The 18,438-nt window shown below is 37.1% G+C and overlaps 2 protein-coding genes across 4 annotated transcripts in view; one reads left to right on the top strand and one right to left on the bottom strand.

The window, feature by feature from the left end:
- Zc4h2 (zinc finger C4H2-type containing) overlaps positions 1-15,649 on the bottom strand; it is a 53,908-nt gene extending 38,259 nt beyond the window's left edge. Inside the window, exon 1 of the mRNA XM_020157555.2 lies at positions 15,435-15,649. Within this exon, the coding sequence (XP_020013144.1) occupies positions 15,435-15,487 (53 nt within the window). The 5' untranslated portion in view covers positions 15,488-15,649. The remainder of the gene's footprint in view (positions 1-15,434) is intronic.
- Positions 15,650-15,736: 87 nt separating this feature from the next.
- Zc3h12b (zinc finger CCCH-type containing 12B) overlaps positions 15,737-18,438 on the top strand; it is a 305,889-nt gene continuing 303,187 nt past the window's right edge. For all 3 annotated transcript variants that reach the window (XM_074063657.1, XM_074063651.1, XM_074063642.1), the window contains exon 1: positions 15,737-15,907. The gene's annotated coding sequence lies outside the window, so the exon portion shown is untranslated. The remainder of the gene's footprint in view (positions 15,908-18,438) is intronic.

Raw genomic sequence — 18,438 nt, 5'->3', positions numbered from 1 at the left:
ACAACTACTTAAGGATAAACAAAATCATAACTACAGAGCCCTAATCTGATAGAATTAATTGGTGTTACTCTAAAAAGAAATACCAGAGTGCTCTCTGTCTCTGTCTCTCATGCTCACTCTTGTTCTTGCTCTTTTCAGGCACAAAGAAAGGCCAATGAGAGCAGTGCAAGAACACAATGAAAAAGTAACCATCCATAAGCCAGGAAGAGAGATATTACAAAAGTAAAACTGCCATAACCTTGACCATGGGCTTCTAGACTCCAGAACTATAAGAAAATAAATGTCTATTGTTTAAGGCACCCAATGTATGGTATTTTGTTGAGACAATGAGCAAATGTATATATTGCAGATTCCTAAAGGAAACATATGGAAAACAGCTTTATGATTTGAGTCTTAGCAATGATTTAATGGGTATAATACCAAAAGCATATGTGACAAAAGCAAAAATGTACATTTGGGATCATATCAAACTAAAATGTTTCTATGCAGCAAAGGAAACAATCAACAGAGGAAAAAATGCAACCTACAGGAAGGGTGAAATATTTGCAAACCATGTATCTAATAAGGAGTTAAATATATAAAGAAATAAAAATATATAAAGAAATCTTACAACTTAATATCAAAAAACTAATAGATCAATTACAATGGGCAAAGGAGTTGAACAAAACATTTCTCAAAAGAATATAAAAATAGCTATTATGGTTTGAATCTGAAATGTTCCCTGATGGCTCATGTGTTATAGGCTTGATTGCCAGCTGTTGGACTTTTGAGGAATGGATTTTTTTTTTTTGCAGTACTGGGGCTTGAACTCAGGGCCTTCACCTTGAGCCACTCTACCAGCCCTATTTTTGTGAAGGGATTTTCAAGATAGGGTCTTGAGAACTCTTTTCCTGGGTTGGCTTCAAACCTTGATCCTCCTGATCTCTGTCTCTTGAGTAGGTAGGATTATAGGCGTGAGCCATGGGAGCCCAGCAAGGAGTAGATCTTGAGGACTCTGACCTAATCAATGGATTAATACCTTGAGGGATTCATAATGTGATGGCATTATTGAGAGGCAATGGAAAGTAGGATGTGGAGCCTACAAGGAGGAAATAGGTCACTGGGGGGGCATGCCCTGGAAATATATACCATCCCCAGCCCTGCCGTTTTCTTTCTGCTTCCTGGCTACTATGAGGAGAGAAAATCTGCTACACCATGCCATTCTACCACGATGCTCTGCCTCACCATAAGCCCTGAAACAATAGAGCCAGCCAACAATGGACTGAAACCTCTGAAATCATGAGTGAAAAATAAATCTTTCCTCCTTTAAACAGGTATTTTCACAGTGACAAACAAGATTGACAAATACAATGGCTAAAAAATATATCAAATGATGTTAACTCAGTAGGGAAATATAAATCAAATCTACATTGAAATATCTCCTCATACAAGTTAAGATATCTATTATCAAAAAAGGGGGTCAAGGGTGTATCAGTGGTAAGCCATGTGATTAGCATTGTGAAGCTCTGGGTTCAATATTCAGTAACACACACACACACACACACACACACACATACACACACGACAGATGTTGGCAAAGACATGGAGAAATTGAAACACTTGTACAGTGTTGGGAGGAATGAAAAATAGTACCATTGCTATGGCAAGTAGTATAGATGTTCCTCAAAAATTTAAAATATTTTACATGAGTAATATTATATATTTGCTTTTCTGTATCTGGCTTATTTCACTTAATGTTAAAGGACCTCCATGTTCATCCACGTTGTCAAAAATGACAGTATTTCATATTTTTATGGCTATTATCCCATTGTGTATATATCACATTTTCTTAATCAATTCATCTACTGATTAACACTTAGTAAATGGTAAGACAGTTGTTACCAGAAGCTGGGTGGAGTTAATCAACAGGAACAAAGTTATAGTTAGATAGGAGGAATAAGTTCTAGTGTTCTCTTGCAGAGTAGGATGGCTGTGGTTATTAATAACTATTGTACAATACAAAATAACTGTGAGAGGATTTTGAAAGTTCTCACCACAAATAATGTACATGTTTTAGTTGATAGAGATATTACCCTGATTTGATCATTATGTATATAATATGTATCTACCAAAATATCATTTTGTTCTACAAACATGCACAATTATGTTTCCATTTAAAATAAAATAAAGATTAAAATTAAAATAGAACTACGATATGATTCAGAAATCTAACTTCTGGGTATTTATCCAAAAGAATTGAAACCAGAATCTGAAAGAGTTAAGAAATTACACACTCATTACAGTTCACATTAGTCAAGATTTGGGGGGAAAAAAAAGCAATAAAGAAAAGCTAAATATCCATCAACAGAGGAATAGATAAAGAAAATATAGTACTTATACACAATTACTCAACATTAAAAAAGAAGGAACTCCTACAATATGTAACAACATATTAAGGACATATGTTGAGGGCATAATGCTAAATTAAATAATCCAATCAGAAAAGGGCAAATACTATATGATTCCACTTAGATTAGGTATTTATAATAGTGAAAATCATAGAAGCAGACCATCCTGTGGTGCTTTCTAGGGGTTTAGGGAAGGCAACAACGTGTAACTGCTATTCAGGGTATACAAAGTATATACAAAGTTTCAGTTATGTAAGACAAATAATTTCAAAAGATCTGCTACACAACATTATGCGTTTAGTTAATATAAAAATTTGTTAAATTGGTATATTTCATATTCAGTGCTCTTACTACAGTTAATAAAAAATAAATTAAATACAGATAACTAGAGATCAAGAAGGCAAAAAGAAAAATATTTGAAGAATTAATGGCAAAATGTTCCAAGTTTTATAAAAACTACACATCTATTGATACAATAAGTTCAACAAACCACAAGTACAAGAACATGAAGAAATATACACAAAATTACATCATAATCAAGTTGCTCAAAACAAGTGATAAAGAAAATCTTTAAAGCAGCCAGCGTAAAAAAGACACATTACACATAGAGCAACAATGAATGACAGAGGCAAGATGACAGTGGTGTGTCATTTTAAAAGTCCTGACAAAATTCCTGACAGTGTAGAATTATTTTCCCAGTGAAAATCAGTCTGAAAAGCAAAGGTAAAATAAATACCTTACTTTTCAGACATAGTAAAGCTAAAATAGGTCATCACCAGCAAATCTACACTACAAGAAATTTTAAAGGAACTCCTTAAAGCAGAAGGAAAATGACAACAGAAAGAAACATGTATCTATTTAGAGTAATAAAGAATACTTAACTATATGGACAAAACATGATAGGATTATATAAAAAGAAGAGAAAAATAAAAGCATAATGTTTTTAAGTTTTTTATACTATATTTGCAATAGCATGAACTCAATTGAAGGTAAATAATGATAAGTTAAAGACATATATTATAAACCCCAAAGCAACCACTGAAATAACAAAACAGAGTTCTATTTAATAAGTTAAAAAAAGGTAAAAATGTAATGTGGCATCTTGGAACAGAAATAAAACATTATTTGGTGCTACCTTGATGAAATCTAACAAATTAATCTACAGCTCCAACCCTGTTAAAATCACAGTATGGGGGCTGGTGGAGTGGCTCATGCACTAGAGTACCTGGCTACCAAGCATGAGGCTCTGAGTTCAAAACCCAGTACCACAAAACAAAACAACAAAAAAAAAAAGAAAGAAAAAGAAAATCACAGTAAGTTTTCTGTAGTAATTGATAAACAGAATCTAAAATTTTTATAGAAATTCAAAAGTCCTAGAATAACCCAAATTAACAACATTGGAAAACTTATACTACCTGAATTCAGGAATCATTATAATGTAGCAGTAATCAAAACAGGAAAGTATTTATATAAAGACAGATAAACAAATCAATGGAGCAGAAAAAGACTTCAGAAATAAACAAACATGTATATGGGCAACTAATTTCTGACATAAGTACAAAAGCAATGATGTAGACAAAGGATAATCTTTTCAACTGAACATCCACATGCAAAAATAAATAAATGAATAAATAAATTTCAGCCTACCCTATCATTGCACCACACACAATGATAAAATGAAAATAGATCACAGAACTAAGTGTGAAACCTAAAATAAAATTTCTAGAGGAAAATATAAGAGAAAATGTTTGTGATTATAACTTTGGCAAATAATTATTTTATGTGGCACAAAAAGTCATGATCCATAGAATAAAATACTGATGAACTGGATTTATTTATTGACATTAAAACTTCTGTAACTCCAAAGCCACTGTTAAGAGAATGAAAAGACAAGTACGTCACAGACTGGGAAAACATCACTGCAAAGGAAGTATTTGATGCAGGCCTTGTATCCAGAAAATATAAACACTCAAAATTCACAATCAGTAAACAAATATTCCATTTGTAAAATGGGCAAAAGGTTTGAAAAGACACATCACTAAAGACAATATGTGGGTGACAAATAAATCCAAGAGATATTCAACAGATTAGTTATTAGGAAAATGCAAGTTAAAACTATAATGAGATACCACTTCACACCAATAGAATGGCTATAATGTAAAAAGTATTATTGAGAATGCAGAGAAACTAGAACCTTTACACACTACTTGTGGAGATTAAAATCTATAGAACCACTTTAGAAAATACCTTTTAAGTATCCTAAAAAGTTATACAATCACTTATAAAAAAATGAAATCTTACTCCTGGGAACAAAAGCAGGAGAAATAAAAACATGTTCCCACACAAAGGCTTACATGAAAAAATGTTCATTAAAGCATTATTCACAAGAAACCAAAACATGGCAAAAAAAAACCCATTCATCAACTGGTGAGTGAACAACCAGAACATAGTATATCCATGCAATGAAATATTATTTATCAATAAAAAGGAACTAAATACTGATATATGCTCTAATGTGGATGAATCTCACATGCTAAGTGACTAAAGTAGAACCAAAACACCACATTTGTATAACCTTGGTTGTTTGCAATATCCAGAAAAAGCAAACCTACAGATAGAAGGAATGTTACTGGTTACTTACATCTATGAATGGGAAAAGATATTGACTGAAACTGAGCCTGAGAGATCATTTGAGTGATAGAAATGTCCTAAAATAGCACGGTGGCAGTGGATGCACAACTCTATAAATTTATTAAAAATCACTAAATTGCAAACTTAAAATGAATAATTTCTATGACATAAATTATGGGTTAAAAATGCCCTGCAGTGATTTCTTATTATATTAGTAATTAAATCAAAACATGTAACTTTCTCCTAATCCAAATTCTAAACTCTTTCTATTTCTTTGTCCATATTTTTCTAAGAAAAAAATTACTTGTCAAAAGGCCTGCACAGAAGAAATAGATGAGTTGGTTGATTGAAGCACATAGGAGAAATGAAAAGGAAGTTAACAATTAAAAAAATAAGAAATAAGCACTTGTTACCCTTGAGGTTGATAGACTTTATTAAGAATTTCAGGCTTAGTATCTATTCATCAGTCTTCCTAAACAGCCAAGATGCCCCACCACTGACGAATGGATTAAGAAAATGTGGTATCTATACACAATGGAATTTTATGCAGCCATGAAGAAGAACAAAATGTTATCATTCGCTGGTAAATGGATGGAATTGGAGAACATCATTCTGAGTGAGATTAGCCTGGCCCAAAAGACCAAAAATCGTATGTTTTCCCTCATATGTGGACATTAGCTCAAGGGCAAACACAACAAGGGGATTGGACTTTGAGCACATGATAAAAGCAAGAGCACACAAGGGAGGGGTGAGGATAGGTAAGACACCTAAAAAATTAGCTAGCATTTGTTGCCCTTAATGCAGAGAAACTAAAGCAGATACCTTAAAAGCAACTGAGACCAACAGGAAAAGGGGACCAGGAACTAGAGAAAAGGTTAGATCAAAAAGAATTAACCTAGAAGGTAACACACATGCACAGGAAATTAATGTGAGTCAACTCCCTGTATAGCTATCCTTATCTCAGCCAGCAAAAACACTTGTCCTTTCCTATTATTGCTTATACTCTCTCTTCAACAAAATTAGAGATAAGGGCAAAATAGTTTCTGCAGGGTATTGGGTGGGGTACAGGGAGGGGGCAGGGTGGGTGATAAGGGAGGGGGTGGGGACAGGGGGGAGAAATGACCCAAGCCTTGTATGCACATATGAATAATAAAACAATAAAAAAAAATCAGTCTTCCTAACTCTAAGTAACTGGGTAATTTTAGCTAAGATTAAATCAAAATAAAGGGGACTACCTGTTTCTCAAATCTATAGAGAGGACATCATGCCAAACACCTACATAGCTATAGTCACACTACTTCTCTCTATATACAAATTTTATCATCAAGCAGACAAAAAAAAATTAAACAAGTTCCATTCACCCATCAGTGTTGCTGGTTCTTGTCTGTGACAAATAAGAAGACCCCTTCCTTCAAATAAAATAATTGATTATAATACAATACAGAAAACAGTATAAGTCATAATTATGATGGTTGAAGTAGAAGAGGAATCCCCAGAGTCCTTCTACTCTCTTCAAATCTAACCCTCTCCTGACTCTACCAAAGTAGGCCATGATGAACCTAGTACCTACAGAGCTCCTCAGAACATTATTTAAAAGACACCAATTAAATCTATCCTCTTCATCTCAGAGAAAAGTAACAAAGGTCCACAATAAGATCTGGCACAAGTCACACAGCCACAGTCCTCTGGGTTCTCCAAATGAACACATTCATGCACAAAAAAATGAAGTCAAAATAATTATATACATAAGAACTGGGGACGTCCTCAGTGGTAGGGTACTTGCCTAACCTGTACAGACCTTGGATTCCATCCCCAGCCCTGCCAAAAATAAAAATAAAAAAAGATAATTATATACATGAGGGACTTATAGAGAAAGTGGCACTATCTTTCTCTCTTTAATATTCCTATCACCTATTACATTGTTTGGGTCATAAGTGGGCCTGGACAATTACATTTGGACTGAAAAAAAAGCAAGTGAAAACAGGTGAAGCTGATTATAACATCAAGAATCTCAAAGAAGGAAAGAGAAGTAGGTTTGAATGAAGAGAAAAGGCTGGAGAGGATTTCATCTATTTAACTAGCATTTATTAAGTCTGTAAGTTCCAAGAACTAGGAGAAATCAAGTGTGATGAAAGGTGTTATTTAATAATAGCTTCATTTAATAAAATGGTTATTTTATTTCTGGAGCTTACTATGTTCCAGCAATTGTGCTAGGTACTTTGTATGCTTTTAAATTTAATCCTCATCACAACTGTACAACCATGTTCACCTTCACTTTCACAGGTGAAAAATTTGAGATTAAGAGAAGTAAAGTGACCTGCAAAGATTACAAATTGAGGAAGTGGAAAATCCAGTGCTGCAAACCTGATCACCTTTTCATCACAGCAAGGAACTTTCATCATCTGATGGATTTAAAGCCATAGAAAACAAGACATTAGGGTGAGTTCTTGTCCTGGATCAGTCACCATTTTTTAAGGTGAAATAGGGTACATCATGAAAACTTTTGGAACCTCAAAAATTCTACTTGAAAAGTAATACTCAGTGTAGTCTTGCACAGAGTTCTTGGATGACCCATGAAAACACATCTTTGGAATGACTGGGCTTAAAATTAAGGAAAATATCCAAGTCATAAAAGGTTTTATTTTTATTTTATGTGCAAAATTTCCTAATGAGAACCTCCCAAAAGTAAAGGACAGTTAAAGTGGACAGTGACTCCCAGGAAAAGCACAGGTCCTTCCTTCAGATTTCCACAATCACTGGAACTGCAATCTTACTTAAAACTTGTGAAATGGTATTCCTGAGCTACCTAGGCCATAACCACTCCAGGCAAAGTCATTGACCATGACAAAAATATTCAGCTACCTACTTACTTGAAAGAGTCTTTGTTTTCTAACATGGAGGAGGAAAGAAGAGGTGCTAGAGACATGGATCACCCATTCCTGGGGCAAGCCTGACAGGTACTTCTGTGTCCCAGCTTCATAGTGACTCAGTACCAATGTTCACTCAAAAAGCACAATAAGATAGCTAGGACCTGTAGGACTTGAGGATGGGATGATCAAGTGAAAAGAAACTAGTTAATGGAAATGGACAGACCATCTCTATATTGTAGAGGTATAACTAGCCTGGCTTTACTAATGTAGTGGTTCTTCAAGTGTGGTTCCTGGACTAGCAGCAATAGAATTGCTTGGGAACTTGTTAGAAATGTAAATTACTAGGCCTCACTCCAGATCTACCGAGGCTCAACAATTTATAGATCAATAGTCCTCCAGGTCATTTGATCACATTGTGCTAATGATTTGAATATAGGTGTATACAGATCGAGAAATAACAAATAATTTCCATAGTTGAGGATGGTGGGTCATTTACTGGGATAGGGACACAAAGAAAGAATGTCTGGACAGAATGAGGGAAGAATGTGGAACTGTAGTTAAGAATTCTATCTATGATGCCATTGACACATGTGGGGTAGGGGGTTCACTAAGTGATCAATTGGCTATGCAAATCTGGAACTCAGGGAAGGGATCAGATCTATTGATTTGATTGGAGAATCCTTCAGGTCACATCCAATTCATCAACAGTGATGAGCCTCCACACAAGAGCCCCTCCTGTGTATGCCCCCAAACACATGCTCTGATAATGTCACTGAATAAACAAAAAGAAGTCAGATTTTTCTGCTTTCTCCAGTCAAGTGAGTACAAGTATCCTTCCATTTAATATTGATTTGCTCACATGGAAAACAGCTACAGTCTGAAAAGCAGATGTCATAGAATAGTTCACATTGAAGACTTTCTTACAGTTCAATGCCAAATGTCAATTCCTTTCCATTCTTTCTCCTCTAGTAAGCATTGTTTGGCTTAACTTTCCCATCCCTGAGTCACAGAGGCCCCAGTTGTCCTGAGACTTGCTTTTGAGTGAGCAGTGAGGCTGAAAGAGATCTCAAGCCCAGTGACAGAGGAACCTGCTAAGGATGCTAGAGTCCTGGCTAAAGGAGGACAGGAAGGGAGGAAGAGATGGAGGGAAGAAGGAAGGAAGGAAGGAAGGAGTCAAGGAAGGAAAGAAGAGGAGAGGAGAGGAGGGAGGAGACACATGCCAAATCAAAACTAAATCACAAGTCAGGTTATCTTGAGTGGTATAATAAATTTCTCTGTAGAGCCCAGGGGATGACTGATTGATTTGGACTGGAGAAATTGAGGGAGTTGGGGACAAGAAGTTGAATTCCTTTGTGTCTTCCTTGAAATATGAGTAGGATTTATAAACTCAGAATAAGAGAAGGGCAACCTGGAATGAAGAGTCTATACAGGAAAGGGCTTGGAGGAGTGGAAATACATGAGATAGTGAGGAACTTCTATATTGCTAAAAGATAGGGTGACAGAAAGGAATAGTAGCAGGTAATACAGGAATGATTTGTGACATGCTTTGTGAGGGTAAGAGAGATGAATGTCATGGTAACAATGACAGGCAAATGTGTGCACAATAGATATACAGTAAGAAATAACCTACAGTGAGAAATGAATTTCACATTATGACCCAATACTCACACACACAGAGATATAAAACTGAAACAAAACCTTCCTCAAGGTATGCTTACTACCTTATGCAATGTATGGTGATTATCTCCTTATTTTTAAAATGAAAATTAAAAATGCTACTAGCAACTAACTCAATTTATATTGCAAGCCAATAATGGTCAATTTCAAAAATACTGCATTTTCAAAAAGACTGAGAATTCCTTTTCAAAAATACTGCATTTTCAAAAAGACTGAGAATTCCTTTTAGAAAGAAGCAATGGAAGTAAGTAGGATGTTTGAGGACAACCATAACAGTCATGTTTTAGGAGGTTAGTTCTCACAGCAGTGTGCATGGCATTAAAGGTAGGGGAGAGGCTGGAGACAGGGTACAAATGAATACAACATTACAAATACCCAGGCTAGTCATGATGAAGGCCTGAAATGGGGCAGTGAGTGTGGAGGTGGAGAGTGGAACAAGAACTTGAGCAAAATATTGAAGGTGGAAATAGGATTTGCCAGATGATTGGAGGTAAGTTAGAAGACAGAATGGCGGACCAACATTTTCTTTCAGATTTCAATTCTGATGTAATTATGCAGAGAATAACGGCATTAAACTGGAGTTTTAGGGAAGGAGCTCAATTGCAGTGGGGAGGCAAGAAGACATTAGAGTTGGCAACTGGCCAAGTTTAGCTGTATTTATGCAACACTCAAGTGGACACACCCAGTAGGTTGTGAGGCGTTTGAGGCAGAAGCTTGAAAATAGGAGGTGTATAGTTATTTGATGTTGGGGAGATAATATTTTAAGTTATGGGTCTACAGAAGTTTCCCCCAGGAGAATGTGCAGAAGAAGAAAAGGAGACGGAGGTCTCAGAACAGAAACACACATGTAGGAGGATCTTCTTAATATAACATGTACTTCCAAAACGATGTTTCAGTTTTTCAAATGAGGAAGGCTTGTAGTATATGTGCATGGATGTGTGCAATATGCCTATATTGATGTCATGAGCATGCTTAAGAAATTTTGGCATGCATATGGGGAACTAGTGAAGGGCTCTATTTCATGTTATGGTATCTGCATTCACTTTCTCAGCCTCATTACTGCTCTCCTTCCTTTCCCTATTTTCTCTTTTCTTTTTATTTTCTTCTTGTCTTCCCTTTTCCACATATACCAGACTTCTTTATACCATCACTTATAAACTGATGGAATGTATAGAGAAAAAATTCCAGTGTGAGATTGGGGGACTGAGGTCTAAAGCATAGTGCTAGAGTTTGTTTGAGATTGGGTTAAGGACATGGTCCAAGTCAGGAGCAGGCTGTGGTGGGAGAATGCATTCCTGAGGCTTTTCCCAATGCAAATTCTGTTATTGTTGTATGTGAGTGCTTGGTATGAATGTGCACATCTCTGCATAGGTATGTGTAAGGCTCTTAGTTTGACTTAAGTAGGTGACAGTACCATCATCATTGTTGCTTCAATCCCAAGAACATTAAATTTTTATCAGAAATTGTCTGATCATCTTATAATTTAAGACATTTGGAATAATGATAATTATAATTTAGAGCAGTTGAGGAACTGAGAATAATGGTTAATCAGATTATCAGCATTTGTAAGGGCATTTAATGACATTGAAATGTATGTGCAACATGAATAGAGGATATATTCTTTCTTTCTTTGGTAGTTATATAACCATACATAGGTTGCCTATCTTATCTGAAGCTCAGTGTCTTTATGTATAAATTTGGGATAATAAATTCCCATTGAGAAATGGGAATTTCTCTTTCCATTGAGAAAATCAATGATTAAATGAGCCAAGAGCTTTTAAATTAGTAGGTTCTCAATATTAGTTCCTTTTTCCAATTCCTTCTGACCTCTTCCTTTGTTCTTTCCTTTTCCTTATCTGCAATATCTGTGCATAGGTAGACATCAAGAATGTATTTGTAGTATTTTCTCCATTTTAAGTTTGTAAGCCATCTGACTTTTTGACTGTAAAATTGTCAAAAGAAATTTAATTTAAGTCTCTTTTAGAACATATAAATGTCTCTCTCTGTCCCTGGGGATTGTTTTTACTCTGTTGTCTATTTTCTTTGATAATAAGACAGCTACTCCTGCTTTCTTTTTATTGTTTGCATGGTATCTTTGCCCATCTACCTACCTACATCTTTTTCTTTTTTTTTAGTACTGGGGATTAAACCCAGGGCCTCACACCTGCTAGGCAAGTGCTCTACTACTTGAGCTATGCCCCCAGTCCTATCATTATTTTTAAGTGAGTTTGTTATGGACAGCATATAATTGGATTATGTTTTAGAAAAACCCACTCTGCCAATCTTTCAGTTGGTATATTTATATCATTTACCTTTTTCTTTTTTTTTTGGTAGGACTGGGGTTTGAACTCGGGGCTTCGTGCTTGCAATGCAGACACTCTACCACTTGAGCCACACCTCCAGCCCCATCATTTATCTTTATCATAATTATTGACACATTAAAACCAAGTCTGCCTTTTTAATTTTTATTGTTTATTTTCTGTTTTTAGGTTTTTCTATTTCTCTTTGTCCAGCCTTACTTGAGTGAAATGAACATTTTTTAGAATTTTATTTCTATTTATTTTTAATGTTTTTGAGTACATCTTTGTATAGCTTTTTAATGTTTGTTCTCAGTAATATATGTACAAAATTTATCACTATCTTCTAACATTAGCATTTTGCCAGTTTTTATGAAATATAGAAATCTTCCCTTTTAGATCCATTTACACTCCCCTGATTATGAAATGTCTTAAATATTTCTTCTATATACATTGATATCACGTTACATAATATTATAAATTTTCCTTCAGGGACTATTGGGAAAGAGGAAGTCTGGGATCAGGGGGAGGGAGGATAAAGAGAGGGTGATGGGGGTGAATATGACCAATGTACATTATATGTATATATGAAAATATCACAGTGAAATTCATTGTTTTTCTTGACTAATATATGCTAATTTTTAAAAGTAAATTAACAAAAACTTTTTTCTCAGTCATCAAACATAATTAATAAACCTCAAAAAGAAAAGTAAAAGTCCCCTATATTTACTTATGTGTTTGCTTACAGTGTTTGTTCTTCCTTTTTGATGTCCCAAAGTTCCTACTTTTTCATCTTTTCTGTTTTAATAACTTACTTTTGTCATTCTTTCATGGTAGATCTGCTGATAAATTCCCTCTGTTTTCCTTCATCTGAAAATGTCTTGATTACACCTTCAATCATGAAGGATACTATTACTGGATATATAATTCTAGGTTGAGAGTTCTGTTCCTTCAGCAATTTGAAAATGTTGTGCTACTTTCTGTTAGGGCCTTGTCATTTTCTGATGAGAAATCTGTCATTCTAATTTTTTCCCCCAATAGATAGAGCTAAGGTATTGTTTCTGTTTGACTACCTTCACTTCAAGATTTTTTTTCCTGTTTATCAGAAGGTTGATTGCAATGTGCTTTGGAATGGATTTCTTTTTGTTGATTTTATTGGTGTTTGCTCAGCTTCTGGAATCTGCAAGTTGTCTTTCACTCAATTTGGGAAGTTTTTAGTCATTATTTCTTCAAGTTCGTTTTCAGTACTGTCTTCTTTCTCCTCTCCTTCTGGAAGTCTGTTGGCATGAATGTTAAAACTTTCATAATAGTCTTATAGTAATTTTTATTGTCTTATATTTAAACGTTCTGATTTTTTTTGTCTTCTCTACCTTGCTATTGAGCCTATCCATTGTGTGTTTAGGGTACTGTTGTTATATTTTTTAGTTCTAAAAATACCATTAGCTTCTTTTTTTTGGTTGCTGAGACTTCTCTTATTTACTTGCTGTGATTTTCTATTTTGTCATGTTTTAAGCATTTTGTAATTGCTTATTGAAGCATTTTTATGATGGGCATTTAAAAATCTTTGTCAGTTCTAATGTCTGTGTCATCTCAATACTGGCATCTGTATATTTTTTCTTCTCATTCAATTGGCTATCTTTGTAATGGTGAGTGATTTTTTCATTAAAAGTTGAACACTCTGGATCTTACTTAAATCTTTTGTATTAACTGGTCTCTTCTGACACTCTCCTGGATGGAAGTGGGGCAGTAAAAGTCTAGTTTCTAAACTGTGTCTCTCTTGACATCAGGTTGGGATGTCTTTGTTACCGCTGGTTAGGAGTGGGAGTTCAGTATTCTCTCTAAACCTCCACTGATCCTATCCTAGATGGTTGTGGTAGAAACTCCTGGTTACCACTGGTGAGGATAGAAGTCATGGCTCCCCATGTGATCTTCACTGGGAGGGGTCTGTTTTCAGTGGGGGTGAATGTCTTTGCTCCCAAATGGTGCCTTCTCTGGGAATAAGATAAGCTTCTTTTAAAGCCCACTAAGAGTAGAAAACTGGACTTTCCACTTACAGGCCTAAATTTCTTGTTAACTGCATTGTTATGACACCTATCATTCTACTACACCAAGATGTCTCACTCTGTATTGCCTGATGCTTTTGTGGAAAAAATTGCAGCAGGATCCCCACCACCACCACCCCAGCCCTTCTGTGGGAGATAGTAGGAAAAACAGGGCCTCTGTAGACAGACTGGCTGGTTCATATCAAAATGTGGCATTTTCAAACTGTGTGGGAAACTCATCCATATTCTCTTAGCTTCTATTTTCCAAGTTGGAAAGGAGAAGCAGGAAGGTCACAGGACTCTTGAAGAAATTAGTGAAAGTACATCAAAAGGCCCAGCACCAATTCCTTTCTTTTTCTTTCCTTGCCAACAGTGTGAGATGCAACCCCTCCAAAGGAAGAAGGTGCTTCACAGCCACTACCATGTGTAGATATCACCCAGGCATTCCAGGGGTTAAATTTCACATCAAATTTGTCATGGTTAAATGTCATGGTTTAATTTCTTAAACAGATGCACTTGACATCCTCCAGTCCTTTTCCCCCAGGTTTCTGAAAAACATTCCCCAGAAACACAGAGACAACTTGGCTAGGGCCACCCTCAGAAAAAAAGTGGGAGTTGAAGCAGGGACTCAGGCAGAGCTGGGGAGGCAAAGAAAGGCTTAGTGCTGGCCTAAACAGTCAGCCAGACACTATTGTGTTTTGAGCAAGAACAACATCACATCCTAGCCAAAACTGCTCCCGGGGTAACTTGGTGGTGGCCTACTGCAACTTGTTCTTTGCCAGCCAGCCCTTCACCTCCAGCTCCTCAGAGCTACTGTCCCCACCCACTATCAGCACAGAGACCGCTTCCTCAATCTCCATAACTCCCATCCCCCTTCTGAGCGCCGGTTAGGAAGAAAGTGCGAGTGAGTAAAAGGAAAACAAGCGCGCCCTATATTTCTCTGCATCATTCCCCTCACCACTGGCAGCCACACTAGCACTGACGCGCTAGACTTAGCTCTCAAAAGGCCTTCCCGAGCTCAGGGACCTGTAGCTGCTGAACTGGAGACTGGCTGTGTGTGTGTGTTGGGGGGTGGGGGGAATCTCGGCTCCTAAAGAGCAAAAGGCAAAGACACTTTGAAGCCAAGAAGTACTTTTTAAAATATGCTTCCGTGAATGCCAATTCTGAACTCAACCCCAGGAAGAATCAGCCCTGTCTAGGAATCAGTCCCTTGTGTCTCCATCCGGCAAATCTGTATCTCTCTCTCTCTCTCTCTCTCTCTCTCTCTCTCTCTCTCTCTCTCTCTCTCTCTCTCTCTCCTTCCCTCCTTTCCTCCCTTCCTCTCTCCAGCCTTGCCCTAGTCTCAGTTTTGACTCTCCCCGGCACCCCGCAATACTCATCTCACCGGTAAGTCTGTAATGAATGGGTCCCTTCTGCAATTAGCCCAACAATAGATACTTTCCACAGGTAACAGCCCTTTGCCTCTGCGAAGGATGTTGGGGGGCTTCCAGGGGGACGGGGGGATGCTGCGACATACAGTGGAGCACTTACCTGATCTCTTTAATGCTTTCCAATTTGCACATGATTTCTTGTTCATCTGCCATGCTTTTCACTCTCAATTTCACGTCCAGAGAAACGTACAAATGCACCAGCCAAGGGATACAATAGATACGATGTAACCACCTCCTCGGGGCTTGGGGCTCTGAGCCTGTGCGGTACGGCCTTGGAGAAAGCCTGGGAGCTGTAGTCCGCAGTTCCAGGGCCGGCCAGGCAGCCTGAGGTGCTGCAAGACTACAACTCCCAGAAGGCTAAGCGAGACATTCCTGTTTTCCTTCCTGCGGCCGCACTTTAAATCAATTTGTCACAGATAATTATGTCAAAGGTTGTGAGGAGGGCAGGAGAATGGGGATATTGATCTGACCAGCGTGCGGAAAAATGGAAGAAATATTCCTGAAGACAACTGGAGAGATGAGTAACAGCTATTCACACCCAGCCGGGGCCCTCACGCCTACCACCCCCAAAAGGTTAGCAGGATTAGTCGCTAATTACTCAATACCTTGGCCTGGAGAGAAACCCTGTAGGGGAATTAACTTCCAAGATGTCAAGTGCTCAAACTACTGCCTTGGGACTAGTACCTTTGGCTTTGAAGTGGAAGTAGAGTGGAAGTGGGAAAGAGGAGAAAGGAACAAGGAAGGAAGGAGGGGGTGGATTACAAAAACTGGTGGAAACCGGCAAGGAGAACTTCTTTCCTTCCAGCCTTGCATCCACTGAACTGTTACTAAGTTCAGACTTTGCCAGTCAATGAAGGGAATGATGAGGCTTATTTCACTTAACATGATAATCTCCAGTCCCATCCATTTTCCAACACTGAATAGGCAAAGATTAAAAGCAAGTCCTTGCCTTTGAGAAGCAGGAGAGACTGAAAAATTACCTATTAATTAAAGTACAGTGAGGTATTATAATACAGGAGTAGATAAGTTGTAACCTGAACAGAGAAGATGTAAATAGCTCTCTGAAAGATAACTAAGAATTTGTCAGACAAGAGAGGAGAATGGTGTTTCTGCAAAAGGACACAACACATAGAGAAATGAAAGAAGTGGTCCAGGATGTCTGGAGGATAGGGTTGTTACAAGGAGTTTGGAGGTGAGAAGTGGAAGATGTATATAGAAAAAATAGGTGGGAGACATTGTGAAGTACCTTGAATGTCAGACTAAAGAGTTTGGACTTATTCCTATGAGCCATATTTATTCCATACACACTTATTAAGTGTTTACTGCGTGCTAAGCAATGTAGAACTATATTAAAATAATTTTTTGATGCTGGGGGTTGAACCCAGGGCCTCATGCATGCTTAGATTGCACTTTACCACTGAACTACACATTCAGCCCCTAAAAATAATTTTAAAAGCACCAGAGTGAGAAAGTTGGAGGGATGTCTTAGGAAAGTGACACTGGAAGCAAAGTGGAGAATTAGAGGAGACGAGATCAGGTAAAGAGGGATTTAGTTACTCAAAGAGCATAAACAGACCCTGAGAGTTGGGTTTTGGACAAAAGGAGGATTTTGACTCACTCCCAACTCAAGGTGAGTCATATCTCTCACAGACCAAGCTTCGGTTTGTCTAACCTTCAGTTTCCTCATCTGAAAATGGACCTACCAAACCCCACTTCAGTGACTTATTGTGAAGATTCAATGAGAACATTCCCATGATGGTACTGAATATAAAACTTGGTATTTTGTCAAAGCTCAAGAGTGTGTGGAACATGAATTCTCATAACTTAAATTTTCTCCAGGGAAGGAACTGAAGCCTTTCTCTTCTTTGGTTCCCAGACTTAATACCTTTTATAACCAGGAAATCCTCCCTAACATCTTTTTGTTTTGTTTTTGTTTTATAAATCAACAAGTTATTTCTTTTTCATTGGTATATATTAAATTGTACATAGTAAAGGTTTTCATCATGACATTTCTGTACATGCATATAATGTACTTTGATCATATTCACCCACTCTATTACATTTTTTTATTCACCCCTTCCATACCCTTACAGTCCCCATTTTACTTTCATTACTTTGTTTTTGTTTTTGTTTTGTTTTCCTCTAGTTTCCACAAATGAGAGAAAGCAATATACTTGTCTTTGTGGGACTGACTGGCTTATTTCACTTAATATGACCTCTTGATCTCCAGTCCCATTCATTTTCCAACAAATGGCATAATTTCATTCTTCTTTATAGCTGAATAATGCTCCATTGTGGATATATACCACACTTTCTTTATCCATTCATCCATTGATGGGCACCTAGACTAATTCCATAATTTGGCTATTATGAATAGTGCTGTGATAAACATGGGTATACAAGCATCTATAATAAACTAAATTTGATCCTTTTGGGTATATACCCAGAAATGATATTAGTCTAACATATTTCTGATGGTCTTGACAGTCTCAAACTTATAATACTACTAGCTGGCATACATTACCTGTGGGTCCAGAGCCAAGTACAGGGCCCCACTAGATCTTGGAAGGAAAAGGGTAGAGGAAGAAGCCTGTGTAAGTCCTGGCATGTACTGGCTACTGTGTTGAGGGCTATATGTATAGTCTATCATTTCATCCTCACAACCACCATAAAAGGGACAAATAGATTCATCCCCTTTTACAAGGCCAAAAGTCAACTCAAATAGGAAAGCTACATTTGTCAAGGCCACACACTTAAGTTATGAAGCAAGAGCCTAAGCTCAATTTGACCAAGTTACCTGCAGATTAGTGAAGGCAATGTGTATAAAAATATGGAGAACAAAAGTAAAGTGGGATCTTGGATGAACATATAATACTTTACAAAGTGAGTTAACACTGATTTGGAGAGAAGTAGAAGGGGTGTGTGTATAGATGTGTGGGAAACAGTTTAGGAATGGTCTTTTAAGATTTTTGTTTTCTGTGTATTTTGTAGTTCTGGGGATGGAATCCAGGGCCTTATGCACACTAGGCAAGTGCTCTACCACTGAACTACGCCCCTAGCTTGGTATTTAAGGTTTTAAAACTAATATTTCTCTCTTTTTCCAC

Source organism: Castor canadensis, chromosome X (genome assembly GCF_047511655.1).
Source record: "Castor canadensis chromosome X, mCasCan1.hap1v2, whole genome shotgun sequence".
Classification (NCBI taxonomy): Eukaryota; Metazoa; Chordata; class Mammalia; order Rodentia; family Castoridae; genus Castor; species Castor canadensis.
This window is presented reverse-complemented; position numbering and strand designations above follow the sequence as displayed.